Genomic DNA, 13,911 nt, shown 5'->3' with positions numbered 1-13,911 from the left:
GAAATAATAATAGTTGCTTAACCACATTTGGACTCCCTTGATTTCTATAAGTGTTAACTGAGTTATGATTTAAACCAATGCAACATACGAATAATGATGTAGAACAACTTACTCTATTGGTGGGCTTAAACATTAGGGCTTGGGACTAGGGTCATATTTAAGCACGCGTACTAAACACGCGCCTTACACCGTTTCTTTACTTCTTTTCTCTGGCTCTCTCTTTCTCGATGCTTACCACTGGCTCCTTAACTGGAACACGACTCTTTGCGAAGACAAATATCTGATAGTCAGAATGGAAGACAAAACTTGTCCCTTCAAGGTACATAAAAATCCGTCGCTTACCCTAAAATATCTTCCTTTTCTTTTCTTTTTTTCTTAAATTTGATATTCTTGTCCGAAAAATCTTGTAAAAGTACGTTCGCTTTTCCCAAAAAAATTGGAACTTTGTTGAAAATTTTAAACTAATTGATGGTTGTTTTGTTATGCAGATAATATTGGGTTCATCTTCCATAGCTCGCCGTAATATATTAGCTGAAATGGGATATGAATTCAGTCTCATGGTAATTTTGGAAATTTTATTGTTACTAATTTATTTCAACTTTAAATAATAATAAAAAAGGGTTTCAGTTGGGTTGTTTTTATAGAGTGCAGATATTGATGAGAAAGGTATCAGAAAGGAGAAGCCTGAAGAGTTAGTCATGGCTCTTGCTGAAGCGAAGGTTCTGTTTTTTATTTAATGGAGGAATGCTTTTTTTTTTTTGAATGATTGTTTTCATTTACAGAAAAGGGAGTGTATCATAGTCTAAATTCTAAATTCAATGTTATATTTAATGTGTCTTTATTGTCTACTTCTGTGTTTTAGAACATCAAAATTGGAGAAGGAATGATATATATATGTATATATGTTTATATTGATTTGACTGTGAATTATACATCTCAGGCTGATTCCATTGTATCAAAGCTACAAACTATGAATAATCAAGACAAGGATGAGAGACCAACTATTTTGATTGCTGCTGATACAGTATGTCTTGACTTTGTTTAGTTACCGACTGAATCTCCTCCTTTATGTAGTTGGCCATTGTTTCGCCAATTGCCATCTATGGTCCAAACCTCCGAGGATATATTTCTGAAGGAAGTAAATTATATGTTTCAATAGCAATGGCATAAGTGCTACTTAAGGTTCTACTATCTTGTTTTCATTGTAACTTAAGGCTAATGGGTGGCTTAGGTTGAATCACATTTCTCGTTCGTTAAAAGCCAATTCTATTGCTTTGTAGATTTATCACGAAAGAATAAAAAGGGTAGGCCTTAAATAAAAGATTATTCTAGTTTCTGACAAGCATTCACTTTTAGAATGCGGCTTTTCTATTTTCGTGTTTGAATCACTTACATGCTTTGCTCTTTCTTTTTAACTGTTTCCACTGCAGCTGTTGCCTGCTGAATGGTATTTTCTTGGTATATGCTTAGCTGGTGAAAATTTTTCCGCATTGATGATCATGTAAACGATGCAGAGCCGGCATTACTAATTACTTCCAACCAAGTATAAATCTATTCCTTTGATATGCTTTAGACTTCCTTAGGTGTTCTATTATGAGCACAGTGGATGTTGCATGTGACAAACATTTGAAGAACAGTTCATAAGTAATATATTGCAACATAACCCTTTTCTTTGCTGATAAAGATCTATTTTATTTCTGTAGACATGTTAGTTTGCTCTAACCATATGTTGGTCAATCATTTCCACCCTTCAACCTTTCAGGAGGTCCCTATAATTGCTTCCTTACTCGACTGCTGCAATGTTTAAGAATTTGCTTTCGTAATTAATTTGGATTGTTTTGACCATAATTATTTTCAATATTTCTGGGGCCAAATGTAATCAGATTTACCGTTGGTTTTAAACCAGAAATGCTTTCTGTGTGAAAGAAACCCGATAATCCCTAACTTGTGCAGGACTACTATGTTGGTATATCTTTTACTGATGTTTTGTTTCCTAAATATGTTTTTTAAAATGTATCCTCAAACATAGATGGCAATCGGTGAAATTTCATGCTTGTGAGCATAGACATATTTAATATCTTCCACCTCAATTCCTTACTTTTATTGTTAAATGATCTGAAGGTGGTGGTCTATGAAGGTGTTGTACGTGAAAAGCCAGCCAATGAGAAAGAAGCGCGTGAATTTATAAAAGGTTTGCCTTAATATTTTGATCCAATCCTTACTCTTCTACTCTTTCAAAAATTTACGGATTGACCATTATGCAGGTTATTCGGGTGGGCATGCGGCAACCGTGGGATCTGTTATTGTTACGAACCTTAAAACTGGATTTAGAAAAGGAGAATGGGACAGAGTCAAGGTATTAATGGCTTTCATTCTTGATTTGAGTATTTAATTCTTGGCACCTTCTCGATTAATTATCAAACTTTGCTGATGTTAATGAACGGAGAACATCGGAGCAATATCAACTAAATGATGTGGTAGTCGTGTAATTTTTTCGTGTATTATGTTCTTTCCTGGCTGTGTCAAGTACGAAGTGAGGGGTGTTTCTTAGGAAGAAAGATATCTTTTGAGAACCCTAATTAACATATAATAACACAGCTTCGAGTATATAGAGACTGAAAATGTTTTGATTTGAACCCCGCCACTTCTTTTGAGGAATGGGCTAGGCCAGGTCATTTCTCATGAACAATAACTAGGTAGAACCTATATGCCGATACTCACAATTTTGATAACCATACCAGTAATTTGGAGATCTCTCACTAACTCCCATTCCAAGGTCCTTTCATTCCTTGTGTGTGTTGGCTATGGGTCTCTAGCTTTCTTAGTCAAATTATATGTACTTGTATCAACCTGTGGTAGTCACAAAAAGAGCATCAACTGCATATGAAAGAGTAGCGAAGTTGGGGTAAAAATCAAATTGTCATTAGAGAGATTTGTATCGAAATTATGCGAATTCCATTGTAGGCACTTGCTATGTAGTGTAAGAGTTACTAAAGCATGTCCATAATGTGCTAAACATTTTTTATATAATTTAATTTGTAATCCATGCAGATATATTTTCACAAAATACCAGATGAGATCATCGAGAAACTGGTAGGTGGTTTCTTCTTCTTTGTTCTTCTCCCTTGTTTTTCTTATTTCACAAGCAATATCGATTATCTTTTTCATTCCTGTTCAGATTGAGGAAGGGGCTGTATTACATGTTGCTGGAGGACTGATTATCGAGCATCCTTTGATAATGCCATATGTTAAAGAAGTGGTTAGTGCAATAATTTCAGTGAATCATGTGGTTACGAACTAACAACGGTGTAGGAACTAGGATGTGCCACTTAGTAAACATGATTCATGATTTATGCTTCAAGTTGTCTGCTAAAATTGACATGCTTAACTTAGTACTCAATCCTAGGCTATGAGCAAATCATTCCATTTCGAAATAGTTGGATAAAATGCCTTGGTATCCTTCAGAACCTGTTCTCTAAACTCCCAAAGCATCTTTTAGTGTGGTTAGCTACTGGATTTTCACTAGAGAAGGTGTTTGCTATCGTTGCAGGTAGGGACAACGGACAGTGTGATGGGATTGCCGAAAGCTCTCACGGAGAAACTAATAAAAGAAGCCCTCTAGGTTCCGCATTATTCAATTCCATTATCGGAGTTCATTTGCATTCATTTGGCTCGGTTGTTAGTCCATATTAGAAATCTTACTTTAAGTTCTAAACGTCGGATAAATCAACTACTTTTGAATCTAAAAGTTACATTTGAAAAGGCATTCTCATTGTTAATGCCATCTGAACTCTCTGATTGTAATGTTCATATAACTGAACACCACTCGGCTCGAATAGCTTATAAGTCTAATTGAACTTATATTTTATTAAATGAATTTAATGGAGTATGTTGGAATAATTTAAGTTTTGTCTTCAATTGAGCTCTATTACGAGTCTAGAGGATTTTTGATACGGGGTTGCGCGCGGACCAAGATCGAGTTGCTAAGTCACGAGAAACTCCTACGAAAACCCTAAACAATTAGATCTGAAACGAAACAGAAAATTAAAAGATTAGATTTTTGAATTTTCAGATCTGAAATAAAATCCCCAAATCAGCAAAGAATCAAATTGAGAATAGAAATAAGTGTTAGGGTTCTTGAAACCCTCAAGGAGATTGTGATTCTGCCCAATTGAACACCAAGATAGTTTTCCCCAAATTTCGACAATCTAATTTCACCCAAAAAGAGTATGGAAAAACCCTAGAAATTGGGGATTTTTGGGCTGATTCCTTAAGATAGAAAAAGGCTGAAAACACAATAAGAACAGAAAATAGATTAGATAATGATTCAGCACAAGTAGAAATAAAGAAAGAATTGACAGTAAGAAATTAAAAGATAAGTCCTAAGAAGCCTTGAAATCTCGAAAGATCTCACAACTCCCTTCAAACGGCTTTAATCTCCCCTCCAAAGAATATCAATGGCAAGAAGAAGGTTGAAGCTGGCTCCCACAATCACAAGATTGTTAAAACAACTTCTAAAGAAAACTCAAGAGAAAAATCTTGGAGAAAACTCAAAGAAAATTCTGCTCTCAACAAATCTGAAATTTTAATAATAATGATAAGTGTTTAACAAGGTGGACAGCCATGCCTTTAAATAGGCCTTATAACTAGTCCTAATCTAATTAGAAAACTAAAATAAAAAAAAACTCCTAATTATTTTAATATGGAAATTCGGTCAAAGGTCATTTTATCTAGGACTCTTGGACTGAATATTGACATAAAAATTTAAACTAAGTAAATAAATAAATAAATAAATAAAAATAAAACTTTACAACTTGGGCCACTTTGACAATTTGGCCTGATTTTCAACTAAGTATGGATGGATTTCTTGATTGGGCTGGGAATTTGCTTATTGGGCCTCGCCTTCAAGAATTTGGACTTTTGTGACTCGTATCATTCCCCCCTTCCTCAAAAAGATTCGTCCTCGAATCTAAAAAATCAAATGAACTCGACTTTCCTCTATCGAACGGGACTAATGGCAATTGAGTCCACTGAAAAGAATAGCCATGAGATAGTAAATAGCAACGGAAACAAGCTTGTAGTCCAATCATAAGCATAACAGAACAGGTATAACGCATGTGAATGGACAGATTCAGATTACCATGCAAACAATCTAATTTACTCACCACTGCCTCGTCAAATATTTGAAACAAAGATGGACATGTTTTAAGGCATTCAGTCGTCTCACATTGTTCCCACAAACCATGAATAAATTGCGAGTAATAAATCAAATGGTAAACATAATCGTCACAAGTAGGTATTTGAAAAGATTCACATGGTTCACAGAGTTGCATAATCATACCATGCATTAATCGACGGTCTATAGATTCACTCACACATGCATTATCAAACACAAGAATCTTTTTATCAACCATCAAAACAGATAGATCATCAATAAATAAAATATGACAGTCAAGCACGTTTCGATCTAAGTGTTCATCAACACGATCTTTATCACTATCCGAGGAGTACAAAAGTGTTTCAAAGGTTTCAAGCATCTTACCTCGATAAGCAGAAGAATAAGGGTCGATTTTACCTTTTTCATTTAAAACAAACCTTCGCTCATCGGGGGCATAGTGTAGTTGAATCTCCGTTGTTGAGTTAACCTTTGTCAAATGGAACTCAAACTTCATGTACAACCACATAAATTGTTTAAGGCACGAATATAAATTGAAAACAAATTTGGAAAATTTCGTTACCTTATTCTCCAAAACAGATTTGGACAAATTCGAGGATTTTACACAAGGTAAATCAAGAGAATAACAAATCACGCTTCTTTTCGTAATGACTTTATCAACCACAATCGAAGAGTAACAATTAATCGGATCAAAATGAGGGGATCTTTTAAGAACTAAGTCACCAAAAGTTTTATCAATAATTTTCAAATCTGCAATGGACTCGGTTTCTAAAATTTCCTTACCTCGCTTACCTTCGGGATCATGTAGTGTGATTTCATCTTTGCCTAAGTTGATCGTATGAAAGCGTCTTTCATTTGAGAGGTATTGAAGTTGAAAGTTATCTTTCGATCTTTCAGGAACCTGAAAAGTAGCAACACAAGAAAAATTCATATCTTGGTTAGTGGAAACATTCCTCACTAGCCTTTCCTCGTCTTTTTCTTTTGTTTCTTTTTCTAACTCATTTTCTCTTCTTTCTTCAACTTCTTTTTCAAATTTCTTTTCTGTTTCACATTCCTTTTCACTCTCAATCTCTTTTTGCTCTTTTTCATTCTCTTTTTCTTTTTCCTCACTTGTTTTAACAGAATTTCTCAGTTTGATTTGGTCCTCATGGACTTGTTCCGGATTGAGCGGCACTAAGGTAAGTTTCTTTCCTTGATGCTTGAAAGAATACCTATTGGTACGACCATCGTGAGTGACTTTTCGATCCAGTTGCCATGGTTCTCCTAGCAATAAATGGCAGGCTTGAATAGGTACTACGTCGCACACGACTTCGTCTTGATATTTACCGATAGAAAAGGCGATGCGCACTTGTTGAGTGACCTTAAATTGGCTTTCGTTGCTAAGCCCTTGTAGTTGATAAGGTCGTGGAAGCTTGGTAGTGGTTAAGCAAAGCTTTTCCACCATCGTCGTGCTGGCTACGTTCGAGCAACTTTCACCATCAATAATAACTCTACAAAGCTTACCTTGTACATGGCAGCGAGTATGAAAGAGATGTTCTCGTTGCTGCTCGCTCTTTGGTTTTGCCAAAGAGGGTTGTCCACGATCATGAAAATCATAATCAGTTCTAGGGACACGCCGAGGAGCGCGCCTATGAGCAGGAGGCTGGTTATCCACATCGTCTTTAATTTGATCTCGATATTGAGGCTCTTGATTCAACCGCACCTCATTGATAGTAGCAGTCAACGCTCGAAGTGCAGCAGCCTGTTCGTCCAACTGTTGTTGGAATTTTTTAAATATGTCACTAGTATTATCACCTGTAGACATTTTTTTTAAAACCTGCAAAACACTCAACACTCAAAAATAAAAGTTATCAAACCTCACTGTTAATCACTCAAAAAGAAAAAATCAAATTCTCAATGAGGTCGAATTCAATCTTGTGAGTTCTTTATCAGAGTTTATATCAACCAATTAGAGAGTGTGAACCAAACTACCAAAGAATCCTAATTTGCACTAGGATGCTAAAAACTGACGAGACACCAATTGATTCGTGTTGCACCGAGGAAGAAGTTGTGCACACGTTTAAATCCTACTAACACAAGAAACAAGAAGGTGTTAGATAACGTAAAGGAAGAATAAAGGGAAACAAATGAAAACCTACAGCTAAGAATCAATAAAAATTGCTGAAAACAGAAAACCCGAAAAACTGCGGAGTAACTTGACAACTTCGTTCGAGGTGTTCCCGATCTCCAAAAATCACGAAATTAAATCTGGAGTGTCCTTATATATTGAATTTTTGATCTGGAAATTTTGGGCACCAAATTCAACCCGCTAAATCTTTTTTTAAATTTTTATTGAATTTCGTATTTTTTGATTTTTTTGACTTTTTTGACTGATTTTTTTGCGGGAATAATTTTTTTATATTCAATCACAGTGCCAAAAATATGTATGTAAAATTTCAGATCAATCGGACAATGTTTACCCACTCAAATGAATTTTTTTTAAACAATTTTTCTGGGTAAAACTGCCGTTTATGCTTTAAAAAATAGAGATCAGTTTAGAAATCAACCAAGAACACCCAAAACGCCCAAAATCTGATACCAAATGATACGGGGTTGCGCGCGGACCAAGATCGAGTTGCCAAGTCACGAGAAACTCCTACGAAAACCCTAAAAATTAGATCTGAAACGAAACAGAAAATTAAAAGATTAGATTTTTGAATTTTCAGATTTGAAATAAAATCCCCAAATCAGCAAAGAATCAAATTGAGAATAGAAATAAGTGTTAGGGTTCTTGAAACCCTCAAGGAGATTGTGATTCTGCCCAATTGAACACCAAGATAGTTTTCCCCAAATTTCGACAATCTAATTTCACCCAAAAAGAGTATGGAAAAACCCTAGAAATTGGGGATTTTTGGGCTGATTCCTTAAGATAGAAAAAGGCTGAAAACACAATAAGAACAGAAAATAGATTAGATAATGATTCAGCACAAGTAGAAATAAAGAAAGAATTGACAGTAAGAAATTAAAAGATAAGTCCTAAGAAGCCTTGAAATCTCGAAAGATCTCACAACTCCCTTCAAACGGCTCTAATCTCCCCTCCAAAGAATATCAATGGCAAGAAGAAGGTTGAAGCTGGCTCCCACAATCACAAGATTGTTAAAACAACTTCTAAAGAAAACTCAAGAGAAAAATCTTGGAGAAAACTCAAAGAAAATTCTGCTCTCAACAAATCTGAAATTTTAATAATAATGATAAATGTTTAACAAGGTGGACAGCCATGCCTTTAAATAGGCCTTATAACTAGTCCTAATCTAATTAGAAAACTAAAATAAAAAAAAACTCCTAATTATTTTAATATGGAAATTCGGTCAAAGGTCATTTTATCTAGGACTCTTGGACTGAATATTGACATAAAAATTTAAACTAAGTAAATAAATAAATAAATAAAAATAAAACTTTACAACTTGGGCCACTTTGACAATTTGGCCTGATTTTCAACTAAGTATGGATGGATTTCTTGATTGGGCTGGAAATTTGCTTATTGGGCCTCGCCTTCAAGAATTTAGACTTTTGTGACTCGTATCAATTTTGTCTCGTAAAATCAATCGCCATGAATTGCTCTTTAAAATCATATTGCTCAAAATGAACGTCTCTTTGCATGATCAAGGATATATTTTTTTGCATATGGATCTCACCGAATCACACATCAGTACAATCTGTGAAGATTCGACCAATAGCTTTCAGTCACACCTGTAGGAGGTCTGTGACTCAACACTTAATAGCTTATTATCCGAATGGGCGGAAGCCGTTTTTAATGAACCTTGTGGGCTGTTTTTGAAGTAGGGTTCGATAGACCCTTGTGTGGGGGCCTGCTAAAGCACGCTCCGTAACCGAGCGTGGAATAATCGATTAAGCGGATGAAAGAAACTCGTCCTCTCTAAGAAGCGAAATTAAAACACTTTAGATTTTAGAATTTAGATTGTAAATTAGAACCAAAACAATAAAAGGCAGTCACTCTACTCGCTCGTGTCTTCCTTCAATCCCACCTCCAGTGAACCCCGACGACGCCGTCATCACCGTGATCAACCGTCGACTTTTTATTATAATCCAGATTTTTATCGACCACATGGGCGAACAAGCCTCGGGACAGCCTCAACCACAGGCTCAATCTCAGCCTTCAAACGACTCTTCCGACGCGACCCAATGCCAAACCCAAAGGCAAGCCCAAACTCAAACTAAAACTGAAAACTCGAATGATGCCTTCGCCGCCGCTGCTCCCACCGTTACTACCGCCCTCGTTGTCTCTGCTTCAACGGAACTCACCGATGGTTCTCCCCTTACATCCTCTCCTCCTTCTAAAATCCCTTCTCGCCCTAGAAAAATCCGGAAACTCTCCCCTGACTCGAATTCCGAACCGAATGCCTCCCAACAAGCGACGACTTCCACAACATCAACATCCGTAGCGGTGCCGCTTAAAACCGTCCCCAGAGCTCCCAAAGCAAAACTCAGTCAGCATCGAGCCCTAGTGGTGGCTCCCCAATTCTTTGCTCGTTCCCTCTCTTGTGAAGGCGAGGTTGAAACCGCCGTTCGACACCTCCGTTACGCCGATCCCCTCCTTGCTTCGTTGATCGATCTCCATCCGCCTCCAACCTTCGACACTTTCCAGACCCCTTTCCTCGCTCTCACCCGAAGCATTCTCTACCAACAGCTCGCTTTCAAAGCTGGAACTTCCATCTACACTCGCTTCATCGCTCTCTGCGGCGGCGAAAACGGTGTCGTTCCCGAGACTGTTCTTTCCTTAACCCCTCAACAGCTACGGCAAATTGGTGTCTCAGGACGAAAAGCGAGTTACCTTCACGATCTCGCGAGGAAATACCAGACAGGGATATTATCAGACTCCGCAATTGTAAATATGGATGATAAGTCACTTTTTACCATGCTTACTATGGTCAATGGGATCGGTTCTTGGTCCGTTCATATGTTTATGATCTTCTCGCTTCATAGACCCGATGTTTTACCGATTAATGATCTCGGGATTCGGAAAGGGGTTCAGTTACTCTACAGTTTGGAGGAGTTGCCGAGGCCTTCGCAGATGGATCAATTGTGTGAGAAATGGAGGCCTTATAGGTCAGTTGCTTCGTGGTATCTCTGGCGGTTTGTGGAGGCCAAAGGAGCACCTTCTAGTGCAGCCGCTGTTGCTGCTGGTGCTAGTCTTCAGCCACTGCCGCAAGAGGAGCATCAACATCAGCAGCAGCCCCAGCTTCTCGATTCCATTAATAGCATTCTGGACCTTGGGTATGATCTCTTTCTTGGAAAAAATGTTCCTTTTGTTGCATTTGCATATAATGGTCAGACTCTTATCAGTATTAGTTGCATTTGAAAAACTAGCTTTGAAATTGGACTAATAGTAAATATAAGCCATACCTTATATTTATTTAAAGTGCTATTTATTAGGCTCGAATTTGTTACTTTGCTTCTTTTAGCTCTTACAGATTTATGGAGGTCATAGAATATGAAGCTCCTGTTAAGGGACTAAATTTTTACATGCTTCAATACAATACCTGCCTTGCAACATTGAGTAGAACGTTAAGCGAGCAAAGCTTATTTTTGGATTCTCATTCTTATACATATATATAAATGGACATCCCATGGATATCTAGTTGACTTCTTTCCTTTGAAGGATTGGTGCTTGAAAAGCATCAAATATAATATGTAGATAATACTAGGGAGTGCATGTGTAGTTATATGTTTGTGTTGGCAGGAAAATACATTGAAGGTAATTTGGTCATGTTTTTGCATTTGAAAAATGACAATAAGTAGATTTTTGCACTGTCTGATGGATTTAGCCTCTGCTTCGAAAGAATTTGACCTTTAATTCAAATAAGAGTTAAACAGAAGTTTTGGTAGATATTAGTGTGCCCAAAAGAGGAACATACATAGCTGAATTTGGTCTTTTATGATTACTAGTTCCTAATATCACATTCGTTTATGTGTTTATTTTCTTAATTCATTAATTAATGTATTTGTATTTAATGTGATTAATATAAAGTAATATTATTCAAAAAATTTAATATAAATTAAAATATATTAACTATTTTAATATTAAAAAATTACAACAATAAAAACCTTGAAACCATAATTAACCTCTGGAAATAGTAAGGAAATTCGATTTCTCTTCTTTTTTTTTTTGTGATTTTTTAGCTACTAAGTCTAACTGAATGGAAATACCTAAGTGTTAATTGCATATTTAGTGTTATGTAACTTAAAATTGAATATTTTTAAATCATAGCCGAAGTGTAATTTAACATGGATACAGAGCTTAAATTTAGCTTTAATAGAATATTTTTCTAATCTTCAAAACTTAATAATAAAATTAAAATGTTATTCTAATGTCAATATAGTAATATAAATAAATAAATAATAAAGGGTATTTTTGTTAGTTCATAATTTTTTTCCAAACTTGGTCTTTTATTTATATTATAGATATAGATTATAAATGTATCTTTATGTACATGATTAATTCATTGGTGAAATTCACATTACAACTTTACAAGGATTAGTTAACCTGGATACCATACATCATTTCTAGGCTTGAGTCCATATGATTGGTCTATTGTGTATAAGTTGAGGTACATGAATGACCATTGGAGGGTGTCAATCATGATATGCCATTCAGCTTTGTATGTTTTATGTGCATGAAACTGGGAATTGTAGTAGAACCTTTACCCTAGATTCAAGTTCCATATCGGTCATTGCTGTAGCTCTCTTATGCTGGTAGAATCCTACTCCTAATTGCTAGCTTACAGTTTAGCACCTCCCCTTCAGTTATATTCTTGTTTTGTTCTGAGCTGCATCTCTTTCACAGCTAGTTAAGGTAAAAAGCCTGAATGAGAGGATTAGTCTTTTCTAAAATTTGTTTCTTTAATTGTGTACTGGTTTCAAAATGCCTTAAAACTTTCTATACTTGTCGAGTTGTTATCTGTGTTAAAGAAGTTCAGTTAAATTTCCATGTGGAATCCTAGTTAAAGATGTAATTTTCTGCATAGTCCTAATTGATTAAAGGTATTGATAAAGATAGTTTATTTGCTATCTTGTTGATACTCCTACCATACTCTAAACTTTGCTGCCTAAAGATGCCAAGTTGCCTGCATATGTGGGTACTGTACCTATACCATATTCATACTCCCCACCTTACTTTTAAATTAGTCGATTGGTGTCAATTATGCTATAATTTTGAAGGGTGAATTACAAAAAATAACCATGAGGGGTATATACATCCATGATCTTGTGTTTTCTTACAGTTAGCTCTTCAAAAATGCATGCTCATGTTCCGTGGATGATATACCTTTTCCATAGTTGAAATTTTAACTTTTTCAGTTTTAATGCATTTGTAATGATTTTTCTGTGTTATGTTACCAGGGCCTGTACTTGGGGGCAATGATTATCACTGGAACAAAATGTATGTGATTTGTCACAATCCATTGATCAACTTGAATGACAGGCACTTCAAATGCGAAAGTAGTGTTGTGAAAGCCCTTAAAGCTTATAGGCCTTATAAGAGTGATGTCTTTCGAACTTTGGGTCTCTGTAAATCTGACTCGAGATTTGAATAAAAACTCTGCCCAGTTGTTCGGTCTTTGTAAAAGGATACCAGTTTTAGTTCAGTTGAATAAGCATGTGTTTCTTTGAACTCTAATTTCTCGCCGCATATTTGTGCATCTTCGCAACTGCTGCTCACGGTAAAAAATGGCCATATCCCACTGTTAACACCACTTTTTTTTTTCTCCCCGGTTTTAAACATCCGTGTTTAATGTTACTTGATCAGTTAAATTGCTTAAATAAAAATTTAAATATTTATATAATGGGTTAATGTATAAATTTGCCAGAAATTGAAATTTTCCATTATGTTTTACTTGCCAAATTAATGGTAATTTTATCATTCCACTTCAATTTTATATTAAATTTTGCCACTTGATTTTTTATTAAATTTTACTATGTAATTTTAATTTTAATTAAGTTAACTTTAGTAAAAATATTAATAAAAACTATTATTTATGAAAAATAAAGTATGTTTTATATTTTTTAAATATTTAAAATCTTCCTCTTATTAAACAAAAATCCGAAGTTAATTTTTAATTTTTAATAATGTTATAAAGTAACTTAATATTCACTGTTAAAATACAAATATTTGAAATTATCCTCCCATTAAATTTGGTTTTCAAATCATTAGAATCAAAATCTAATGGTAAAATTTTATTTAGCGGCAAAATTAATTAAAATTTAATTAATTTCAAACACATAAAAGTTGAGCGGTAAACTTATTCATATTTTTTTTTCAAAGCTAAATTTATTAATTTATTCAATGAATAGAACCATACAATTTAGGGAGAAAATAATAATAAAGACTCGTCATAGATGAGAAAATAATAACAAACACTCGTCATAGATGGTGAATGACAAACTTCATCAACACAACAAAGGTTTTAGCCTTAGCATCAATAAAATATTATGACACGTTGACAATTGGCTTTGTCACAACTCAAGCACGACATATCTGGAGTAATTCAAGCATTTAATATGTTAAAGAAATCAGCCCCAGATGGTCCAAAGCGGCGAGCAAAAATCGACAAAAGAATCGAGCATTCACCAAACTAGAGAGGACGACAACAAAATCATCCCTAAAATCACTTGTAAAATTAAGATTACATGCATAAACAAGACTAAAAACGTGCTACAGTAGCAAACAAAAACTTCTA

The 13,911-nt window shown here is 35.2% G+C and overlaps 2 protein-coding genes across 3 annotated transcripts; both read left to right on the top strand.

Annotated features, from left to right (window-relative positions):
- The first annotated feature begins 168 nt into the window (after positions 1 to 168).
- LOC107904952 (7-methyl-GTP pyrophosphatase) lies at positions 169 to 3,900 on the top strand. Of its 2 annotated transcripts, XM_016831496.2 has the most exons (9): positions 169 to 319; positions 489 to 560; positions 645 to 719; positions 941 to 1,024; positions 2,122 to 2,191; positions 2,265 to 2,356; positions 3,052 to 3,093; positions 3,179 to 3,259; positions 3,551 to 3,900. In XM_016831496.2, the coding sequence occupies exons 1-9, from the start codon at positions 293 to 295 to the stop codon at positions 3,620 to 3,622; spliced, it is 615 nt and encodes a 204-aa protein (XP_016686985.1). In that variant the 5' UTR covers positions 169 to 292; the 3' UTR covers positions 3,623 to 3,900. The 2 variants fall into 2 exon arrangements, with proteins under 2 accessions (XP_016686985.1, XP_016686986.1); XM_016831497.2 differs by lacking the exon at positions 941 to 1,024.
- A 4,973-nt stretch (positions 3,901 to 8,873) lies between these two features.
- On the top strand, positions 8,874 to 12,845 carry LOC107904953 (probable DNA-3-methyladenine glycosylase 2). Its single transcript, XM_016831498.2, has 2 exons — positions 8,874 to 10,450; positions 12,575 to 12,845. Exons 1-2 carry the CDS (start codon positions 9,282 to 9,284, stop codon positions 12,594 to 12,596), a joined length of 1,191 nt encoding a protein of 396 aa, XP_016686987.1. The 5' UTR covers positions 8,874 to 9,281; the 3' UTR covers positions 12,597 to 12,845.
- The last annotated feature ends 1,066 nt before the right edge of the window (positions 12,846 to 13,911 follow it).

This window comes from Gossypium hirsutum, chromosome D05, assembly GCF_007990345.1.
Source record: "Gossypium hirsutum isolate 1008001.06 chromosome D05, Gossypium_hirsutum_v2.1, whole genome shotgun sequence".
NCBI classification, from domain to species: domain Eukaryota; kingdom Viridiplantae; phylum Streptophyta; class Magnoliopsida; order Malvales; family Malvaceae; genus Gossypium; species Gossypium hirsutum.
Note: the sequence above shows the minus strand (reverse complement) of the source record. Positions and strands in the feature narration are given on the sequence as shown.